Source organism: Triturus cristatus, chromosome 12 (assembly GCF_964204655.1).
Source record: "Triturus cristatus chromosome 12, aTriCri1.1, whole genome shotgun sequence".
NCBI classification, from domain to species: Eukaryota; Metazoa; Chordata; class Amphibia; order Caudata; family Salamandridae; genus Triturus; species Triturus cristatus.
This window is the reverse complement of record NC_140595.1, coordinates 33,043,910-33,067,542: the sequence shown is the minus strand read 5'-3', so window position 1 is coordinate 33,067,542 and position 23,633 is coordinate 33,043,910. Positions and strand designations below refer to the sequence as shown.

General features: G+C 44.0%; 1 protein-coding gene across 2 annotated transcripts in view; it reads right to left on the bottom strand.

The window, feature by feature from the left end:
- INSR (insulin receptor) overlaps window positions 1–23,633 on the bottom strand; it is a 334,293-nt gene that overhangs the window by 242,979 nt on the left and 67,681 nt on the right. For both annotated transcript variants that reach the window (XM_085637683.1, XM_085637684.1), the window contains exon 2: window positions 5,186–5,734. In XM_085637683.1, coding sequence (XP_085493809.1) covers window positions 5,186–5,734 — 549 coding nt within the window. The remainder of the gene's footprint in view (window positions 1–5,185; window positions 5,735–23,633) is intronic.

Genomic DNA, 23,633 nt, shown 5'->3' with positions numbered 1-23,633 from the left:
AAGATGGGAACCAAATGTGATGAAATTGACCACTTTTCAGAAGAACATTGAATAGGACACAACAGCTCACCCTCCGGCGAGGCAAGGAGTCCAATGCGATGGATCACCCTAGGGTCCAAGCCACGCCTGATGCCACCCTCAAGCAGCAGATGACCATCAAGCGGCTAGAAGTCTGATGGAATCCAGCACTCTAAAGAGGCCCATGTGATCTCGCACAATGGAGCGCCCTCCAGACAACATAGAATCGGACACAAAAGAGGAAAGAAGGATCAGAACGCGACAGACCACCCTCCACAACGGCAATGCTTTTGTTGCAATCGATCACTCTATCAGTATGCCGAGTTCAATACAATGGATCACCTGCAGGAGAGCACGGACTCTGATGTAACAACGCGCTCCATGGGGTAATGAATCTAACTCAAACGATCTTTTTCCAGAGATGCAAAGGAGCCACTGAACCAGGCCACACAAGAGAGGGATTTATCTGCTCCCTAAGCACCAAACCACAAACTAGCGACGGGAAAAACTCCTACACGGAGGAAGGCGGGTCACTCTTTGTCGTCCAAGTTTGGAGACCCCACAGAGTCAGTGCCAGTGATCTGCAGATGCACACCAGTTAGATGTCGGTACTGTCTGAACTGCCACACTTCAACAGAATTGGATTCCCACTAAATGTGAAATAAAGATCGCGAAAGACAAGTAGAAGCCAAGCCTACAGCACGAGGCGCGGCAGGCTCAAGAAGAGACGTGCTTGGGAAGCAGACAGCGGCATTCATCGAAGCTCCCGCCTCCACGGAGAGTCATCCACTCCAACAGCCAGACGAGCCTCATCCAGCACAAACAGCTGGGCGGAAGGGGACACGATGTGCTGTGCCAGACATGTCATCTCTGCTTCCGGGTACACAAAACAAAGAAAAAGGTTCGCGAAATCCAGGCAGCGCAATAAACAATGACACCAACAGGACCGTGTGAACGACATTGGAGGCGGAAAAACAAGTAAAACTGGAAGGAAGGCACCTCCAGTCATCACTAGTGTGTATTATTGTCAATTTTTTATGTGTCTTTTTTGCATAGACATTCTGAAGAAAATCTAAGCAGAGGACTTAAGCGTTGGGTGAGATGGGTTAGTCAATAGCTTGTCTGTTGGCTCAATGAACACACCCTTTGCTTTACCCACAACATTTAACAGTTGTGGACTCAATAAGTTGTAGAACAATAAAAGTCCAGATTGTGCTTTTCACCAAGTGGCCCGTGACATTACAGATCACAAGAGCAACACTCAGAGCCTGTGGCGTGGGGGAGGGGAGGAAGAGGTAGGGCAGAGCCTGTGGTTTGACCGGTAGCCTGGGTGTGTGTGGGTGGCCGGTAGCCTGGGTGTGCGTGGGTGCGGTGGGAGGCAGAACAGGGTCTTTGAAAATTTGCTAGAGGGAGACCTATCCCTCTCACTATAAGAGGGTGAGCTATTTTCCCCGCCGAAGAAGGGCAAGTTATAAATGGCATCTGCACCGGGTGGACGAGAGGGTAGGCGGCAGGACGACGGCTTCAACTGGGATATGGAACAAGAAACGGATCGATGGGAGGGATTCTGTTTTAGGACAGAAGAGCGAAGGTTCGGAGGGCTTGGGACAGGCAGGAACACAGATGAAAATTAACTGCTGGCAAACATGTTTTGTTGTTTTCTACAGCGCTAGCGAGCGGCCGCCGCTAAGTCGGAGTGTTGCGCCACTGCTCAAAAGGAAAAATAAAAAAATAGTAACGTTATTATGATTCTATTTTTCCTATTGCAGTCAGTGATGGGGCGGGGCTGGCCAGAGCGGGGGGGGGGGGGGGGGGAGGAGTGGTTTGCACTCCCTAAGTGCTCATGACGGTTTGGCCTGCGCTCTTGGGCCGGCCAAACAGTCATGCCCACTATGCGTGTTACACAGCCGGGTGAGGAACATGCACAGGCTTCCGGTCCCAGTCTGATCGCCGAACTATGGTGCCCAGACCAATCACAACACTGCATCGCAAGGTTGTGATTGGCTCGGGGGAGCCTGTGCACCCGGGTGCTTCCTGCTGCTGGCCAGGACTGGAGACAGGAAAAGGACGGAGGAGAGGCGGGCCAGCTGTTCCAGGTAAGTGCTTTTCTTTTCATTACCCCCCCTCCCCGTCGCCTCACAATCCCCTGTCCTGTAGCAGCCACTACTGCTTGTGGCATACAGCCACATGGTAGGGCCCATAACAACACACGCAACAGTTCTTGACGAGCACTGACACCGCCCAGTCTGGATGGTCGACTCTTTGGGGTTCTTGAATATAGAGAATTTAGCTTTGATCTTTGGCAGAGTCGATCGGCGTATAGAAGGTCCTTGTATAAAGAAGGGCACGGGGAAAAATGCACATCTGGGAAGAGTGTTTAGGAGCGAAGGGAGATTTGATTTCACACCACAAGACTTTGGTTAATCGTGGCTCAGTGAGTAGATTGGCAGTACTGGATCTCCGATTCCATTGGCCGTACAGCCCAGGAATAGGCAACAAAGGTGAGGATGAATGAACCGTGAAGACAAAATGAATGGACCGTGAAGACCCTGGTCACAGATTATCACGGAGAATTCTGAGATTAAGGCTTCAACCGCATGACCTGTGAAGAGTCCTGTATCCTCTACGGCACAGAGGTTCTATGTCACATTTGTGTGCAAATAATGGTGTTGAAAGCTCCTCGGCATTTCTTAATCCAAGATTTGGACAAATATTTGAAGAAGTCAGGGGCTCTGGTCCCCCTGGGTCCAGAGCTAGATCAGCATTTACTAGGCATCTCTGCAAAGACCTTGCTATTCCACCAAGGAACCAAACGGCGTTAGAGATGCTCAGGGGATGGGGGCCATGGATACCCCGTCCTACAACGCAGAGCTTTTTTATATTTAACAGAGAGAGCCTGGAGTGTGCAAGCAGCTCAAAATCCCTCCAGGGCGTCTCAAACTCCCGAACTACACTGAGAAGCTGTTATTCAGCAAAGACACACTGCGGCGAGAGCAACCTCAACACCATGTCACACCACAACCTGATGTTGATGCTACAGCACTGTACAAACACGCTGGAACAGCCAAGTTTGCGTACGCGAGAAGGGATCCATCAGTGTGGGCAGGTGCCCAGAGCAAGCGTCCGGGTCCTACCAGCATGCTCGCTGTGCAATGGCGGGGGTGTTTATTCAGGCAAGCGCTCAGGCTCCTGTCCAAAATATCGCCCACATTCAGAATTGCAAAACAGATGAAAGCCGGAACACGGTAGGCAGGCATGAAACTTGTAATTCTGCATCGAAGGCCGATCTGGGGCAAACCAGATGACACGGTGATGAAAATCTCTTCATCAGTTGGTAGGACAGTTGTCAAAAATTATCCAAGCTGAACGAGATGCTGGAGGAGAATTGAAAGCATGCTAAAGGTACAGCAATTGATCATAACAGATCTCAAGGACTTGCCTGTGACCGGCTATTTGTAGATTGACGGACACTAGAGAGCTCACAAGGGCAGTGTGGCAAGACCCACAAAGGGCCACAGATCTGAGACTGTTGGATCAGTGGATCACCGACAGACTCCTGGGAAGATCGCCTCCCTCGCAAAATGGAAAACAAGTCAAACGAGGAGGTCTACTGGCATAGCCATTAAAATTCAGAACTTAACCCTGCACATTAATCTTTAGAAAGGTTATTTATGAAAACATGTTATGAACGTCAGTGCTCGCTGCAGCGAAGCATCATGCAGGCGTGGAGCCAGCAGGCCTTGCCAACTTACCTCAGTGTTGACCTGCATTAACCTCACAGGCGCACAGACCAGAAACCAGGCACAACGAGCAAAGGAAAAGAGTGAGAGCGAGGTGTGTGAGTGTGGACAAGTGTGCTTTCACATGCTTTGTATGCGCATAGGTGAGATTATAAGAGTACCCTTATGTGCTTCAGTGTATATACTTTGCCACAGGGACCGTACATGCTTTATGTGGCAAGTGTGCAACAAACTGTGTGCACATCCTTTCCTGGTCCCTATCACACTTAGAAAGGCATTAATTAAGAATTTACTGCAAAACAATGTATAGCCTGATGCCTTCAGAGTTTAGACAATCCCTATAGACGACGAGTTGATTACGGGGGTAGCAGAGCAGCTGCATCAGAAAACTAGCATACACACTTCCCAAACCTTCCACCGATCAACAAATGTCAACATCATGCAGGAGTGTCAAGTACTAGAGCAAACTCAACACAACTTTCTGGACAAGCCGCTTGCCCTTCCAGGCCGTTAACAGCATAATTCTTGGCACCACTCCGCCGGTTTAGGTTAGAGGCGACCTGGTGTTTTACGTGTGCTCAGGAGCAGCACATCAATTATAAATAGTGCAACTCAAAATATTGAAAGATATTGTCTTGTTAAATTGAACGCGAGAAACCTGTAGGGCAAGTTGATCAGGCAAGAAAAAACTGGAGACATATTTACTAACCGCACACACTGTCTTCTTGCCAAAGTATTCGCAGGTGAAATGTTGGAACGACTGCCTGCTACAATCCACTTTTACAGGCGCAGTACTAACCAATATTTTTCAAAGTCTTCAAATGGCAATTTAGGAAACCCACAGGCTTAGGGTAAAAAAATTAATTGATTCACAAACACTATAAAATCTTCCAAACTGTCAAGTAATTGACAAAGATAATGATAACTAGGTTGGTTTAACCAAGCAAAGGCAACCCCACAAACATAGATCAAACACAAAAACACAGGCAATACAAAGATGAGATTAAGATCAAATGCTGACTTGAATCAACTACTGAAAATAAGTGTAAAAAATTATGTGAGGAAGATTTATGTGAAATATATCCGGCTGATGATCAAGTCCAGACACAAAAAAGGATCATTTAGAGACATCAGCAAAGTGAATAAGACTCTGGCAGTTCGAAGAAAGTTTACAAGTAGGATACTTTCAAATACATTAATTTCATTAGCAACTCTGCCCTCTACACTTTATGAGCTTTAAAAGGGGGTCTCAAAGTGGAACACAGAGTTTATCACTTAGCAGTTAGCTTTAGAAAAATTATTCTAAAAAAGAATAACCTCTTTGGACACCTTAAATCAAGACTGTGATACATCAATGTACGGAAAGCAAAACTGTAAAGCTACTTGTAGACACGTAAACAAAAATATTTTTTCTCAATTTTCCTTACTTCGTTGACAGTGGTCTTGAGTCCAGCAGCGGTCCAGGTACAAGTCGTTCAAGATGGTGGTGGGGCAGTAGGTTTTCCCCTTCATGGCGCCGGGACACACGTCCCCGCATTCTTTCACATCCTTGTTAGAATCAATGAAGTTGTCCTCCACGGATTCGAGAACACGAGTCCAATCGATGGTGGAGAGGTAGCAGAGCTCATCGTTCTTTTCGATGCGCACCGAGCCCCGGATTATTCTCGTTAGACTGTACAGGCCAATTTCCCTCAGGTGCACCATCTCATAGATAACCAGGGCATAGTTGAAGAAGAGATGGGTGCCGCGTATCACAGTTAGGTTTGGGAAAAGATTCTTGAGGCTCTCCAGCCCGTAGACCCGGAAGAGGAGCAGGTAGTTGGTGATCATAACAAGTTTGGGGAATCGGAGGTGGCGGAAGTCTTCTGCCTTGGTGGAGAAGATGAGCAGGATTTGCAGATGGCCTTCGATCACGGTGCAGTTCTCTAGCTGGCTGAGTTGGCTCAAGTTATTTCTAATATCGATGCTGGGGCAAACTGAAAATAAAGACAGGAAGAGCATTAATTGAAGGTTCCGAGAAAACTTACAACGGACATTTAGGGTAGAGCAACTACTAACTAAATCCAAAATTTACTACAACTAGAGAGTGGGGATCTCGTTTGAAGCTCGGTTTTAGAAAAGGAGTGGGGGATAAGGGGAGGTTATTTAGGTAAAAAAAATTAAGGAATTAACTTCACTTATATTAAACACAGTTTATTAGACAATACAGTGCACATAAACATACATTTTAAAGTAAACAACAATTAAAAACTAATTCAAAGTTTTTCTCCGTACATTCAATGACGAAAATATTTTTCAGATAAGACGCCGGCGCCAAAGCCATTTTTATGTCATTTAAAATAAATATATAGTCAATTTCAGCTGTAAGTGCTCCCACAGAGTTTGCTTTAAATAAAGGTTGCAAGTAAATGGGGGATTGTAGGTCTCACTATCCAACGTCAACCGTAGTCTTCACCCAATCTGGACAGATATACAATGTAATACAAGTGCTGCTTATGGAAGGCTGTTCCCAATTGGATAATTTGGGCGTCAATCACTCATAGAAGCGAATAAAAGGCACAAGTTTCTTTTTTATTTCGCTGTCACGCACTACAAGATACAATCAGAGGAAACTCAACAACAAATGAGTGCTTCCTGCTTTTATCTCGTTATCAGGCCTGCATTTCCTTTTCACACTCTAAACTGTGATCGGATTGGCTTCCAGGAAGAGGAGTTACTCAGTTTCAATGCTAGCTTCGCTGCCCATGGAGCGGACGAGGTGGTCCTGGAAACTAGCCATTAAAGTGACGTTTAAATGGGATTAAGTCATCTCTGCAAGCCTGCCCTGAATGCTTCAAAAAAGCACCTATATAGCGTACATGTTTATATATGTCCCTTTTAAAGCAATAAATGCGACTTGGCAAAAAAAATATTTCTGCTAAACAGTGTGATTTTTTTTTCTCGTTTAAAACTACTCAACATGACAAACCAGCAACTATTGAACCTTATACACCGACCCAAACTGTGTAATACAACATTTATTAGCACTATTGAGTGTGAGGAGGGACCCATGACTTACCAAGCGGGAAACCTTACGCGCCTAGAACCCCTCTATACTGGAATACCTTTAAATTAGTGTTTTTCTCCATTGGCCAACCAAGACATTCTACCCATTCTCTTAAAGCGCCATCCAATATATAACTTGTGACATAAGCAGATTTGCAGAGTGTAATATGCAATTTATTACCATTGTTGAGTGGGCCAACGAATCACTAAGCTGGCCTTATCACACGCTTAGAATGCCTCTGATAAAATACCTTTAACCAGTGCTTTTCTCCTACAGAAAATAAAAAATGTCCCCAACCGCTCTCACAGAAGAGTTCCAAATCCAATATGAACCCCTACACTCAATAAATCATAGACAACACTTAGTCCAAGAAACTAATGCCTCCAATAACCCACATTTGGGCTTTCATCAAACATCTAACATCACTCTGTACCCAACAATAAGACCACAGACCACCATTGCAATCTCACCCACAAATCACTGAATTCAACAAGGGCATGCTAGAGTGAACCCTCTCACCATCATGCGCACAACACCAAGCGTACAGTTGTAAGAGGGCTGACAAGCACTGCCAAAGGAACAGTACCGTCAAACCTTATACCCACAAACACGCACCAAAAACATATAATATTAGTACAACAACAACGCAACCTCCTGCGCAGAGCATTACAACACCCGCCTTTGTTATTAAGTTTGTACAAAAAACTGCACTCTGGCGGAGCAAAATACAAACTTACAAGCAGCTACATTTAACTTTCAATTTTTTTAAAACGAGGAAATGTTTGTTCTGTACATCATGACAATGTAGGGCTGGGACACACTGAATCGAGTAAGCTTCTCTTCTTGAGTCGAGGCTCTGTCCACTCACACCTCCTGGACTGCACTGTGTGATATTTGACAAGTCACAAAGCAGGTGTGACTAAACTACCACATTGGGAAAACAATGGGAGTGCATCGAAGCAGGTATATGGAGGACGAGGAGCTAAGTACATAGTTGTATATTTACACTTCTAGAACATCACATTATATTTCTCTGAAGGTTTATCATGGGCGTTTTGTACAGTGTCGCAATGAAGTCTTTGTAGCTACTTCAAAGCACGTGCTTGCCAGACCGAAGCTAGGCAAATTCTAACATCTAATCAATAAGTCTACCAATTAATGCTAGGATTATTTTCCGAATGGCCAAGTTACACAATCAATATCCGAGCAAACAGCCACTTGAATCCAGAAAATATTCAAGCATTTATTTATTTTTTACACTTTTTGTCTGTGTTGTCAATTTGTTTTTGTAAATTTCGTCAGTTTATCAATTTTTTAATTTTTTAAAGTGACTGCACAGTCTTGCTCATGACAAAACAATGACCTGAGATTTAGTCTAGTTAAAATTGTTATGTAAAAAGGCCTCACTTGTTTTGGATTTTTTTTTCTACATGCTTGCATTATTTCTTTGAATTGTGAATACAATAAAACAATTGACCACCTGAAGCATGTTTTAGCGTAGTGCTAGTTAAACAGTTAAATACTTTTACACAGATGTACTCACAATTTTAAAAAAATCTACAATATTGTTAAACTGGTAAAAAGTTAAATGTGGTCAAAAACTTGCAAAAGTTAAAGTTGCCTTGTAAAAAGTCCTACAAGTGTATTTATCAATCCAGTTGCTAAGTAGTTAAGGTGTTCTTAAACAGCAATACAACTATTTGATTGGCTAAAAGTCAAACATTTATGAACAGCAGCAAAAATAGATAAAATGTCTGGAAAGGTTTTGGAGGGGATATAGGAATATGTATAAGGTTTTCAAACTCAACATTGCCTTTTAAAGACTAACATTTTTAAAAATTTTAAGCATGGATGTCTAATAGGTTAGAGTCCTTTGTATAGTTTTCAGAATAACAAAAATACGCTGTATTGATTTTATTAACTAATCTTTCGTAAATGCCTTGACATTCAATTTATTTTTATAGATACATCAAGTTATACTGGAGTTATTATTTTTTGTATATTAGAAGCACCAAAGTTTTCATAGCCAAACAAATTTAGGACTTCCCAAAAGTTCCATATATTCGCAGTTTCAGCATTAAAAGCTCCCTAGGAGTGTGCAAAAAAAAAAAAAAAAGACAAAAAAACAGGAAAATAAAGCTGACAGTAGAAATGTTAGGCATGGAAACAAGCTGAAAGTACACAAACCAATCAAGAAATACAAGTGTAAATAACAACACAGTTCTAAAGAATGACATGCATATATGAACAATCAAAATGTAAACCAGTTAGGTTGATTGGCAAACTTCAGGGATTACCAATGTGTGACTTGGCCTGTGCCAGTGTTAAAAGGATGAAGTCTAAGGATTGTATGGAACAGGTATTATAGACTGGCTTATCACATGAAATTCCACCTGTTAAACGCTTCACGAGTCCGGTGTAAATTAGGCACGAGTAAGTTAGAACTTTACCTAGGGTAAGTCACACTTACGCCACAAATGTCGCTTGCGATCCGGGCACTATGTATTTAACCTGCGATGTGTTTTTAGCAAACCATAAGTAAGTCTAAGGCACTATATATTTTATCTTTAAAAAAAGAAATGACAAGGGGCGCTTATAGGTCCAGCATACGTGCCCCTAAGGGGATCAAGAAAGCAGAGCTAGCGGAGTGAGGGGTAGGTTTCCGGCAAGGAAGCCACGGCAGAGCCGACGTTAATAGTTTTAACGTACCCTCCCCCTGTTCCTCGAAGGAGCTAGTTACCCGCCCTAATTGGCTTGGTCTACTAATAAGGTAGCTCATTGTTAGGTTGCTTGTAGTGCTTGGCTCACATTTTGACACGGACATTGAACCACCCTCTGTGTAGATAGTGTACATACACTTGGTCCTGATGATTTGCCTTGTGATCCTCCAGACACACTAGGCAAGAAACATGTCAACCACCGCTCCGTTGCATCCACTGCCCACTATCGCAGCGGTGGCTCACTTGTGCTGTTTATGATTGGGACCAGTGGGCTCGCTGATTAAAGTTGATTTGCAGCACCAATGTGCCTCATTTTAGCCCTTCCTGCACAATCCCCTCTCACCTTTCACACACATCTACAGCGCAAGGCCCTATATCCACACTGCACCCAACAACTTGGGACAAAAATATCTCCAATAAACAGTCCCTCATAGGGTGCCCGTCAGGCATTGCAGCGCCGGCCTGACGAGGAGCATGCCCTATGATGAAGCATGACACCCAGCCGGGCGTGTGAGGGCCCCATTTCACAAACTGGGAGACACCCCGTCTCCACCATAGGGTTCGGGTGTTAGACCGACCCAGCCTCTTCCTCTCCAAGGAGCTGCTTACCACTTCCGCTTACTATAGATTTTGAGGCAATTTAAATAGATGTGTGAGTAACATACAGCAGCACTGCAGGAGGTATGCGGCACAGGGAGGACCCAGGAGGGACGCAGGCTGGTCGGCACTGGGAAAGTGTCAAACAACCAAAGAGGCAAAATGTTGATGTAATTTCAAAAACATTTTCACTAACGTTTCACAGTAAATGTGCACACAGAAGTCTGGCTGCAAAAATGACTGGAGTAAATGCATATATTGACAGTAAAGTGCCTCAAACACCTCTATATAATAAAAGGGAGTAAAATTAGGGATTTCTCTACAAGGAAAAATGGATTCAATGCAGAGCGAAAAAACATCAAATATGTGCCTATCTTAACCCAAACAAGTGTTTTAAAGGATCGGTGTGAAAAGCTAGGATTTTGAAGATGTCCATGCAGGAGGAAAGGAATTACATAAGGAACCCCCTCTTTATAAACATAGAATGCATAACCTGGGGGACCCTTAAGGTTACTTATTTTTTATGCTAACCCTTACATCACTAGATAGCAATGCAAATTAATTTTGTTGCATGACGATCAGCTGACCACAGTGGTGAGGGGTGAAAGTGAACAAGCTGTGAGATCTTGACGGCGGTGGGAATTCACAAAGTCCACTGCGTTCTATGGAGTCTTGGGCCTTCCAGGTCATCGTTGCCTGCATTTGTATCGCACAGATATACTCTATGCCAATGCTACCACAAACGTGTCCATCTTTACTGATGGCGTCTGGCCTCCTCTTCTCCAGGTGGCAGCGCGAGCTCGGTGTTCCCAGCAGCGCCACTCGAAAAAACACAATAAGGTACGAGGCGAGTACGGGGGAAAGCAGAGGTTCAATTAAAAAAAACACATTTGTTATTGGGTTGTCTCCGGTGTGCTTTATTCATGATGTCCAAATTCGGGACTTTTCTGTAGGTCAGATAAGGGTGTACGGTATGCAGATTGATACCCCCAACCGGGAGGACAATACAGGATGTAAGAAAGAAAAAAAATCAAAATAAAATAAAATAAAAATAATATGAAATAAAATGTAACCCTTTATGGTTAATCTGGGGTGATTTCTACCTTTACAATTAATACTACTCAGTCGGACGAGAGGGTCTTATGGGTCTAAGCGTAGGGAGTCCCGGCTCCTCCTGTGTCTATTGTCACCAGTAATTTGCTCAAGGATGGTTGACTAGATATTGGCGTTAGTGTTAAGGCTTTGTTCCCCCCCCCCCGCCCCCCCCCCCAGTATGAGCAAGAAAAGGCCCTAATGTGACTTGGCCGGGCAGGAGGCTTACATTTCGCTGCTGCCACCCACCTGGGGAGGCCGCAACCCTCCACAGTTATGGTGGGCGTTGTTATCTCACTCGCCACGGCAGGGGTCCACCTGTCTTCAGACCACTTACCAGGCTCTTCGTCCCCTTCTTCTTCTCTTTGCATGTCACCTTCTGTTCTCGCTCGACTCTGCCGGCCTTCCTCGCCCAATCAGAATCCTGCCGGACGCGTCCATCTCCCTGCTCCACCTTCTTTCTTGTCCGCCTCCATCTTGTCATGTCTCTACACCTTCATCTCTGGGCCCCTTTTCTTCTTGTATGTATAAAGTATTCCTCTTAAGTCTCTTTCCTTCTTGGTTCTTTCCTGTAGGTCTCCCTCCTGCCTCTTGTCCTTCTTCCCACTGTACCAGTCTCAGACATTGTCCTATTTCTTTTACTAGCTCCTCCTGACCAGTGGGGAGCTATAGCTTCGAGAAGTTTCCAAGGGCAGCATATATGCCTCCCACATCCTTACCCTTACTCACAGAAACCAAGTAGTCCTATGTCAGGATGAACAAGCATAGGCAAATCCAATTGAATTTATCAATGTCTATTTTGTTTCGTCATGGTTTTTGCGAAACATTGTTGGGGAGCTGCTAAGCCCTAGTCAAGCCAAACAAAAAACACTGACTAAAATCAACAAAAAAAAATGTGGGGTCCCAAAATGGGCCACAGTCGTCCCTGGCACTGAATGAAACTACTTTGTGAGTGGATGTGCTCCTTGGGAAATGGCAGTGAAGTCAGCCAATGACTAAAGGGGGCTGACCTGTTGCCCTGTATTGTCTTCTGTAGTAGGTGGAATTAAAATGTGAATGACAACAACAGACCCATGAATGAAGAGGGCTGGCTGAAATCCCCTATGAGTGAGTTCATTAAACGCCAGACCTAGAAATAGTGTTTGCAACTTTGCTTCCTCCTACTATTATGAACCGGGGACTTTGAGAACCATAGGGGGCAACAAGGTAACAGAACAACGGATAAGCCACTCGCACCCGTCGCTCACCAAGGTGTGTATATATATATATATATATATATATATATATATATATATATATATATCTTCTTCGCCGTTTGGAGGTTGTGGGAGTTCCAACATACATATATATATATATATATATATATATATATATATATATATATATATATATATATATATATATAATACCAATCCTGATTCAAGGTATGCAAAAACAGGCGCTGGCACCGTGGGACAATGTGTCAAAGAGAAATATTTATTCCAAAGGAATGCCCAGACGCGTTTCGACGGATAGAACCGCCTTGTTGACTACATCTGGTCTCTCTACAGTGTTTACTTTTATTTACATGTGTGTGGCACAAGCTGCCTTGGTTGTCACAGCAACCCTCTATCTTAACAAAAGACATAAAGGATATACCAAATATATCTTTACAGTGCGTTTACAATATAACAGCACCTAAAGTGAATATGAAAACAGAAAAAACTATAGATTGAAAATACCAAAAAACAGAATGTCAACTGTTGTTAATACCACAACATATATACAAATAAGGTATTTAAGTAAGGGTAAACTGTGAGTCATAGATGAAAAACACAAACACACAACACACAACAGATGTATATAGTTTCAGATCTACATAGAATAGTAGTATAGTACTCTGATGCGTATATAGATCGCAGTATTAAGAAATGCGTTTATACGTGTGTTTGGCGATTTCTACCGTGTATGTTTAAAACCTGGCAAACAAGTGCTTTGCCATACATGGTCTTTTGTACACAGTACTAATTATTATAGCCCAAGTGGGCAGGTGAAAAAATGTGTTCTTAAGATTCTATGACTTTTATAAAAAGGAGAGATAGAAAAGGGTATGTGCCTGAAAAATAGATGTATTAGATTAAGAAGAAAAAGATCCACATGCTGCGGATCGGATTCCAGGAACGGGGTCAGCAAAAGAACATTTCAGTGATAGTAAGAGGCTTGTTTGATTTAAAGATGTACATTTAAAGCCTCGTCAGCATTCACCCCATTGGGGATTTTACAATCCAAGAGTATGATGTATCTGGATTCCAGTCTTCTCAGATTCAATTGTCTATTACCTCCCCGTATATTTTTGGAAATGCTGTCAATCACAAAATAGGAAAGTTCCTCTATTTTGCCCCCATGATGTGAATTCATATGTCTCGCTACTGGATACGCAGAGTCATCATTTGTGATGGCTCTCAAATGCTGCAGTATCCGGACATGTACGGGATGTATCGTACTGCCCACATACATCTTGTTGCAGGTACAGCGAAGGACATATACAGCGAAATCCGTCTTGCAAGAATAACATCTCCGGATTTCAAAAGGGGTTTTTCTAAGGGGAAGATAAATAGTTCTAGTATTTACACCATGTTTGCAGGCCTTACATTTTAAGCACTTCTGAAACCCTCTCTGTGGTTTAAGCCAAGTTCCCCCTTTGGTATGTACAGGTGCGTTGCAGACTAGCTCTTGGCGCATACTCTTTGCCCTCCTGAAAATGAGTTGTGGAAACTTAGTGCATGTTGGTCCAATCGTAGGGTCGTTGCGTACTAAAGACCAGTGTCTGTGTAAAATCTTCCTAAGGTTCATGTGGTAGTTGTTGTATCCAGTAATCAGTCTAGGTGTATTGTCTATCAGTTTCGATGTTTGTTGTTTTCTTTCTTTGAAAATTAAATCCTCCCTTTTGATTTTTTCACATTTCTGTTTTGCTGATCTCAGTGTTTTAGTCTTATAGCCCCTGTTTTTTAATCGTGTAAAGAGACTGTCTGTGGAATTGTTAAGACTGTCTTGGGTGCTGCAATTACGTTTTATCCTTAAACATTCCGCATATGGAATGCCTTCTATAAGATTGGATGGATGGAAACTACTAGCATGGAGGATAGCATTTCCAGTTGTGGGTTTCCTAAAAGTCTGAGATTGTATTCTTTCGTTCTCTATGTAAAGTTCTAAATCCAAGAAAACGATGGACTCCTTACTAGTAACACATGTAAAGTTGAGATTGAGAAAGTTGTTATTAATCTCGGATACAAAATCAATTGCACTCTGTTCAGTGCCTTGCCACAAGATAAAAATGTCATCTATATATCTCGTGTATAAAATGACATTATTTGACATATAGTTTTCATGTGTCTTCATGAGTACTTGCTCCTCCCACCAGCCCATATGCAAATTAGCATAGCTGGGGGCGAAGCAAGTACCCATGGCAGTTCCTTGCATTTGTTTGTAAAGTAACCTATCAAAGATGAAAATGTTATTTTCCAGACACTACTCTGCCATCTGTAAAAGCATGAGTGTGTGATGATGTAACCCTATGTGTCTGGTGCCTAAGTAGTGATTGAGTGCATTCAGGCCATCTTTGTGTCTAATACTGGTGTACAGACTTTGGACGTCAAGTGTCATAAAAACATAATCATCGTGCCAAGAAAGATCATAGATTTTCGTTAAAAAGTCACCAGTGTCTCTGACATAGGCTGGAAGTTCTTGGACAAAGGGTTGTAAGAAGTAGTCAATAAATCTGCTTGTGTTTTCAAACAAACTACCAATTGCAGATATAATTGGTCTCCCAGGGGGACACAGTGCATTTTTGTGTATCTTAGGGAGTAGGTATAATTGTGGTGTTGTTGGATAGTCATTTTTCAGAAAATCAAACTTTGATTTGGAGAGGAGTCCACAACCTCTCCAGTCATATAGATTTTTGTGGAATTTTTCTTTCACGCTGATGATACTCGTAGCGCTGATGCGGTTGTAACACTCTCTGTCTTGCCACTGAGTCATTGCCTCCTTATTATACATTTCTAGGGGCCAAAGAACTACATTTCCCCCTTTGTCAGACCAGCGTACCACAATATCAGTTCGATCCTTGATTTTTCGCATAACATTTGAATTTTCCATTCTGAGATTATGTTTAGTTTTGATAAATTCATTGCTACTCTTTATGGCCAAGTATTTAAGGTCTTTAATTACCAAAAATATCAATACCATCCTTGGGCATGAGTGGGGTAAAAACGGACTTGGGTTTAAAAGGTGTTCGAATAGTCTCCAAAATGTTCAAATCAGATCTAATTGCTGCCTCCATTGTGGTGATTGGGCAAGCTTCTTGTTCACAAACCAGTTCTGTAATGTCTTTTAGTATGGTCATATCAGCCACACTCAAACCACCCAATGCTACCGGGGTCATTGCCTCCTTATTGCCTTCGTTGTTGACATTCAGGCTGTTGAAAAAGTGTTTACGTAATTTCAGTCTTCGGGTAAACTGGCACAGGTCTACCCTGGTTTGCGTGTAATCAAAAAAAAAAAAAATATATATATATATATATATATACACACACACACACACACACACACACACACACACACACACACACACATAAACACATATACAAACATACATACACACATATACATACATACATATATACCAGCCAGGCTCTCTCCTCTCCTACGAAAAGAGTGCGACACTGCTCCGGGGGGCAGACAAGAACGGATTTATTTTCCTGCAAGCGCTGTCATTAAAGAGTCTCTGGAAACGTAGGGCAGACGCGTTTCCAGATCAATGGCTTCATCAGTACCCATTCCAGATTATTTCCTAGCTGTCCCGGGGGGTTCTTATTGAAGTTGTTCCGGCTGTGACCACTCCCAGTCACATGGTTACTGGCCCTCCTACGCCTCACAGGTGCAAGGAACTTGGCGCTCCTCATCCACACTGCTGCATTCTGGTTAGTGTGTGTATATATATTAATATTATATCATGTAATCAAGTTTGCGCGATGCGAGCGAAACGCGTCATGGCAGGCACTATGCCTGGCTATTGGGTAGTGATTATTCGTTAATAAAACTTCACTGCTTTTCAGCATCTAACAACGCTTTTGTGTTTGGTGATTGTTTCTGGAGCGAACGAGGGCCGTGCCTGGTTTTCCTGGGAGTGATTGTCAGGCCAGGGTTTGGGGGATGGATGGATGGAGATATATATATATATATATATATACACACACACACACACACACACCAGCTGCTGAGCCAATGCCCTAGTCTGGACTAGAATATGAACAAATGCTCTCACGGCGAAAGTTTTGAGACAAGATGTAGAAAATCTTGTGGCATAAATTTAATACAGCTTTTTCAAAATTCTTACAAGCATCTTTATTTTCCTGATATATAAAAGGTGTTTTATTCCATAACAGTGGCTAAAGACAGAACAAGAGCAAGCAGTCACGCACTGATGACATCATGCTAGAGCAGTGATGTCATCAGCGAAGCAGCGATAAGTGGGTGTTGACGCGGAGAACGGAGACAGCTCAATCCGACCACACAGCTTCATCTGTTTATATACTACAGACGTGTATTTGGAGATGAAAGCCTGGAGAGTCCGGCTTTAAGAGACAGTAATTTACGTTAACTATATAAACACCTGCGGAGGGTGCCCTGCGCAGCATTAACACCTGCTGGTGACTTTACCCACGGCCTGGAAGGAACTTGCTATGGCATACTTCAGACTTTAAAAATGGAAACTGTCAGTGTGCCAGGGCAGGCCTGCAGAAGGCATCCGGTGACTGGTGGGGCAGACCCTTAGAGTGCGGCATGCATCCCGGGGGCTGTGATTTTTAACAGTCCTCTCTGTGCAAAAGACAGATCACATGAAACGGAAAAAATTACATTTAAAAAAAAGACAACAAAAAAAACCACTCAAATAAAAAAAAAATGAAAAGAATGAAAAATGCAAAAAACTATGGGGGGGGGGAGGGAACGGAAACCTTAACCACACATGCATTACAATGCCTGCGTGGTTACCACGAAAGCCTTTACCACGCATACCTTTACTACGAGATACGTAGTAAAGGTATGTGTGGTAAAGGCTAAAATTAGAAAGAGGGGGCTTGGGGGTTCTCACCCCAAAAATAAAAAATAAAAGAGTGGGAAAAACTCACCTGATGTCACGTCGAGAAGTGCAGGCAATCGGCAGCATTTTAGAGGAAACGGAAAGAAACTTCCGTTTTCTCTTTACGACGTACGACGTCACCAAAGAAGATGGAGAGGAGACGATGTGAAGAGGTAAGGGGAATTTTAGTTTTTTTTAAATATATATATATATATATATATATTCACTGAAAAAACCATAGGTTTCACACATGTTATAGTTAGTGGAAATTTTACTGATAAAAAACCAATGAAATTGCCCCGTTATAGTTAGCGCAGGCAACTATAACTCACGCGACCACAATCCTCTGCTGATGCTAATACTGTATTTAGACACTTATTTGCCCATGTCTTCTTCCATACATTTTTAGCTATACATATATTACAAATATTTTTTTTTCATAAAGACACATATGTCATCAGCAGAGGATTGCGGTCGCGTGAGTTATAGTTGCCTGCGCTAACTATAACGGGGCAATTTCATTGGTTTTTTATCAGTAAAATTTCCACTAACTATAACATGTGTGAAACCTATGGTTTTTTCAGTGAATTTGCAAGGTTTTTTAAATGCTAATTCCTAACTATAACGTGTGTGAAACCTATGGTTTTTTCAGTGAATTAGTACGGTTTTTTAAATGCTAAGTTTTTTTCCCTTATAATAAGCCCTGTACATTTGGTGGCCTACGGCCACCAAAAGCACAGGGGGTGGGGTAAGTGTGGATAGTGTTTTTTTCCATTGTAATAAGCCCAGCACATTTGGTGGCCTTCGGCCACCAAAAGCACAGGGGGTGGGGTAAGTGTGAATAGTGTTTTTTTTATTTTTATTTTTTTACCGTACGCTTACCGTAAGCGTACGGTAAGCGTACCCCGTGAAATTGCCGAAAAAAAAATAAAACCGTTTTTGCACTTGGGGGATGTTTGGGGACTCCCTCCACATGACTATGTGGGAGGGAGTTGTCAAAACAGCCCCTTTACATGTTTTTGGGCTTCCGATTTTAAAAATCTCTCTCAGTGCGAGAGACAAAATGGCGGCCGCCGCTTCCTGGTTTCGGCCGATTCGAATGTTTACTAAGATCTAAGAGCCAATCAGAATCGCGCTCGCGCACGCCACCGTACGCTTACCGTAAGCGTACGGTAAGCGTACCGTAAGCTGGCTCAGATATATATATTGATTTAAAGGCTATTTTCTCAGAATCTACTGAACAGATTTACACCAAACCTACAAAAGGCACTTCCTTGACCTAGGGACTACCTCTCTGCCAAATTTTGAGTAATTCTGTTCAGCCATTCGGGCTGTAGCTCGTTCTAAAGGTCCTATGGAAAAATGCATGGGAAAAACGCGTTTTGGGACCCCCCTTTTATCTCAGCCCCCGCTTGACGAATCCCCCCGAGACTTTCAGGGTAGGAGCGGAGCGTAGCGCCCCACCTATTTTGAGAAATTCGCGAGGATTCGTCGACCGGCGCCAAAGTTATTCAAAATAGAATGTTGAGGTTTTCCTATGGAAACGTGGTCCTAACTATAACTACCTACTGGCGACCGCCAGTAGGTAATATATATATATATATATATAAAAGGATTGAGGGTTAAGGGCAGGGGTAAATATAAGAAGGATAGAGGGCTGGGGGGGTCACGTAAGGGTACAGGGGAGAGGTATAACCTTTACCAAGAGTATGCCCTTACCATGCATAAATTTACAACGAAAATCTTTGAAAAGGTATGCATGGTAAAGGAATATATTTGTGGTAAAGGTTATGCGTTGAAAAAGCATTCCGTTGTAAGGCATGCGTGATAAAGGCATGCGTTGCAACGGAATGCGTTGTAACGACATACAACCCTATGGGGCTGTTCACAGCGCTATTTTCAGCGGTAAACTTCTGTTTACTACCGAATTCACTCCTATTTACGGATGCCAGCCATTTACAAAAGATTCCTGGAAAGCTTTCCTGGATTTACTCTTGTGATTTCTCCCCCACAGGTGCCTTTCAAGTTTGGGAATGCCCACAAATGCACGTTTGCAGCATTCACGAACTGAAATTCAACCCTTTTCCACTCTGGCTATGATCATTTACTCTAGTCAAGGGCTGCCGAAGTCCCAGTCGAGGAGGAAAGGGGAACAGATCCCCCCCCCCCCCCCAGATGTGGTCTGGGTGTAAGGGAAGAGCTTTCTCCACGCAGGAAGGAGAGAGAAACATGTCAGACTCCACTTCCCTTGTGGTGTAGTCTGAGCGGTCTAGCTGTTCTCGCAGGGGGCGTGGCACACGCAGGACTGTCACGTGACTTCATGCAGCCCTGCACCTGGCGCGGCCTTGAAGGGCACCTAAGGGAATGCTTGTGAACTGGAAGTAAAGTAAAAGTACATTCAGGCGGTGACGAACACCTCTGACGCACCTTTAAGTTGTTGTTCGTCAACGGGGCCCTTTGATGTGAGAAAAATCACACGTCATCAGTGCCACCTATTTTTGGAACTAACACTGTGCCACGGGCTTTTATCAGGTGGACTGCCATCTGTAATAAAGACAAAGAAACCTGCGGATACAGTGCCACCTGAGCTGGGACGTTGTGCCAGTCCTGTCACCTTTCTTCAATCGACATGCCCCCCTGCCCTCAGTACATAGATGTGCCCGGTACCCCAGAGGTAGACAGTGCCCCGCGTATTAAAGGCACAGACTGGACCTTCTCTTTCATGCACACAGTGGGCATCGACCCTTGATGTGTGCCAACAGCTTGTTTACTTCTGAAAAGAAGTTCTACATGTATTCAGGCCTGAGTAATCTTCATTGACTCAGTGAAGTGGGTTTGCACAGGTAAATATTATATAGTAAGGTGTATACATGCTGCTAAGTCTCAATGTTGCGTGCCCCTTAATGCACAGATTGCGTCACGAGTCCTTAATGCACCTAGGATGCCATCTGTCCATAACACAGACATGACAACAGGTTCTTAATATAAATACAGTGACATACAGCCTTGATGCGGAGTCTAAACCCTGTCCTAAATAGAAACGGTGCCACCCATTCTTGACACAGAGGCCGTGCCACCACCTGTCCTTCGTAGAGAGACTCTGCCACCTGACCTGTGTATAGAGGCTGTGCCCGCTGTCCTTAATACAGAGCTGGAGCTCGTCGTCTAATACCAACACGGTGCCATCTTTCCTTAATAGACGCTGTGCGAGTTGTCGTTTAGTACAAACACTGTGCCACCTGTTTTTAAGTAGTCTGTGACACCTGTCATTGAATACAGACCCTGCCAATAGTCCTTAACACAGTCTGTCCCACCAGTCATTTAACATTAGACTGTGCCACCCATCCTTAACACAGTCTGCGCCACCTGTCTGTAACGCAGGCTGGGCCACTGGTCCTTACCCCATTTATTTCTTGCAAAGTTTTCCGAGACTCAAGTTTCGGCCCAACCACCAAAGCTGAGGGGGGTCCTTTATCCTGTATAATACACGAGTAGAGAATTCACTAGGAGCTTGATGATGGACCAACAACAACCTCTAATAGAGAACTGAACCTGTCTCTCCCCTGTGACTTTCGAATGCTCCTCCTGAGGGTGAGATGTTCATATATCACGGCAGCCTTCTGCTCCAGGCTGCGCTGGTTGTCAACGGCTCTCAAGTCCGACTGAGGCCTCCAAATCTGAATCGAGACTTTAACGGCAGGCATAGCCTACTGCAGCGTGTGATAATGCTATATTATAACACGAGGAGAGCTCCACTGAAAACAGCAGTGGCTCCGGGCCAATAATGGCTGGTACAGACCTACTGCTCCAACATTCTGATGTTCACCATTCGGCTTCTCGCTTTTTCATTTAGAAAACTCTCCTCTCAGTGGCTGGAATGTTTTAATAGCTTTACAGCACTTCTGCCTCTGGCTGTAACAGCTCTTAAAGGCCTTCACCATCATCATAGGCCCCTTCCTGCGCCTCGGGCCTACAGCTACATTTCCGGCCCTTTAACAACCATTAGTGCCCTGGGCTATAATTCTTAGTTATAAGCTGGGTAGGATGACGAAAAGATGTCGCCCTAGAGGATGTCAAGTTGGTTTAAGAGAAAGAGGTTGGGAGCTGTGGGAACACTACTGTTGGGGCGAGAGGGTGTGTTTTGGAGAAGACGGACAGCCTCCATTACAGATACTCCTGGGCTTATAAAAGGATGGAACCCTTAGTTTATAAGTTGAGTAAAAAGCCAAGTATGGCTATAAAGAGGCCATGAAGGCTGGGAATCACATGCAGGCCATTTACTGCCATATTAACTTTAGCTGCGCGTCGTTTTATTAGGTCTATACGGGGCGGCGGAGGGCCAATACACAGGATTTACAATGTATTTAAATGTGCACAGCTATATACAACTGGCCTGCAGTGGATGGACCACCACGAGCTCCCGTCTCTGGGCCATACCACCACCACAGATCAGGGGAGTCCAGCGCTTATTCCATGCCCGACTGATCAACCACTGACTTAACGAATCGGTGCCAATCCCTTTATAAAATTTCAAACGTGCATCCTGTGAATGCGGCACGAACATGGCCGCCCTGGGCCTACTTTGCGGCCCCTACTACTATGCCTGAGCGGAAGCGACAATGCATTAAAAAGGAGAGTCCCAGGCAGAGGTTAAGACTGGTTTGGGGGTTAAGCCTGGCATGCAGGAACCTCCTGCACCATAGGGATCTATCTCAGTTGCATTCACCAAGATCAAACATGAGAGCAGCGGAGGCGCTGAGATCCCACAATCAGAAGCAACAATGTGGTTTCAATTCACGAACACAGGTCATTTACCTGCGTTTTCAAGTTTTAAACATACTTATCAGTTTAAAATATGTTTCCAGCAGGTTTGTGCGTCCTACAAATATCCCCCCCCCCCCCCCCCCGACCTATAAAAATTGACGCACTTTGTCACACTTACAGCATTAATTACAAGCTGATATTTCGGCAGTAACCCGTAAGTGATGTAAAGTGTGGCAGACGTGTTCACTGACAGACCTGTGCGCCATTGCCTCACTACATCCTCCTTGTTGTAGTGCACGAGAACCTGAAAACCAGACTGTTTTTTTACCAGGCCATGACCCGTTCCCTGGAACACGCCTCTCACCCGTGCAGGGGCCCGGGCGTCTGAGGGGCCTAGTACCCGACTAGGAATCAACGGCTTGCCCTGGGGTACCGCTGGCACTGCCCTCGCTACCCCTGGTCCCCGAGGCTAGCAGCAGGCGCACAGTAACCGCAGCAAACACTTCTGGCCCTTCCTTCTCTTAGTACCCCATCGACAAATAGAAGGCTTTTGAGGGGCTAAGGGTGGGAGAAGAGGGCAAGCCTGTGATGTCATCAAAGGGCGTGAAACGTCACTTTTGATTCCCTAGCATTTAGTCCAGGGCCAGAGCCACTGGATTCTCAAATACCCTGAAGCATGTACAGGAGAGCCACAGGATTCTCAGAGACTGTGAAGCCTGTAAAGGAGAGCCATTAGATTCTCAAAGGCTGTAGCCTGTAAAGGAGAGCCATTAGATTCTCAAAGACTCCGAAGCCTGTAAAGGAGAGCCACTGGATTCTCAAAGGCTGAAGCCTGTAAAGGAGAGCCATTAGATTCTCTAAGACTCCGAAGCCTGTAAAGGAGAGCCACTGGATTCTCAATGACTATGCAACCTGTAAAGGAGAGCCACTGGATTCTCAGAGACTAAAACCTGTAAAGGAGAGCCACTGGATTCTCAGAGACTGAAGCCTGTAAAGGAGAGCCACTGGATTCTCAGAGACTGTGAAGCCTGTAAAGGAGAGCCACTAGATTCTCAAAGGCTGAAGCCTGTAAAGGAGAGCCATTAGATAATCAGAGACTCCGAAGCCTGTAAAGGAGAGCCACTAGATTCTCAGAGACTGTGAAGCCTGTAAAGGAGAGCCACTGGATTCTCAAAGACTATGCAGCCTGTAAAGGGAGAGAGCCACTGGATTCTCGGAGACTCTGCAGCCTCTAAGTGGAGCACTTCGATTGCTGCAGCCAACAGATCAAGCAGATGCTCACACAAAGCTCAGGGCCTCAACTTACAACGAAAAAAAGGAGAACATAACAAAAAGTCTCAAAAATGATGTAAATTGCAACCTATTGTAAACAGCGGGTACACGATTTACAAGAATCTGCAATTAAAGAAATGGCTGGTTGACCACAACATAGCAATTGAAGGGCAGGGACAGGTCTGTTTCGTTACCGAAGAGTTACTTGTAGTGATGTAGCTCACCAGAGCGGTCTCCATCAGCACTGCCTGTGGAGTACCCCTGCT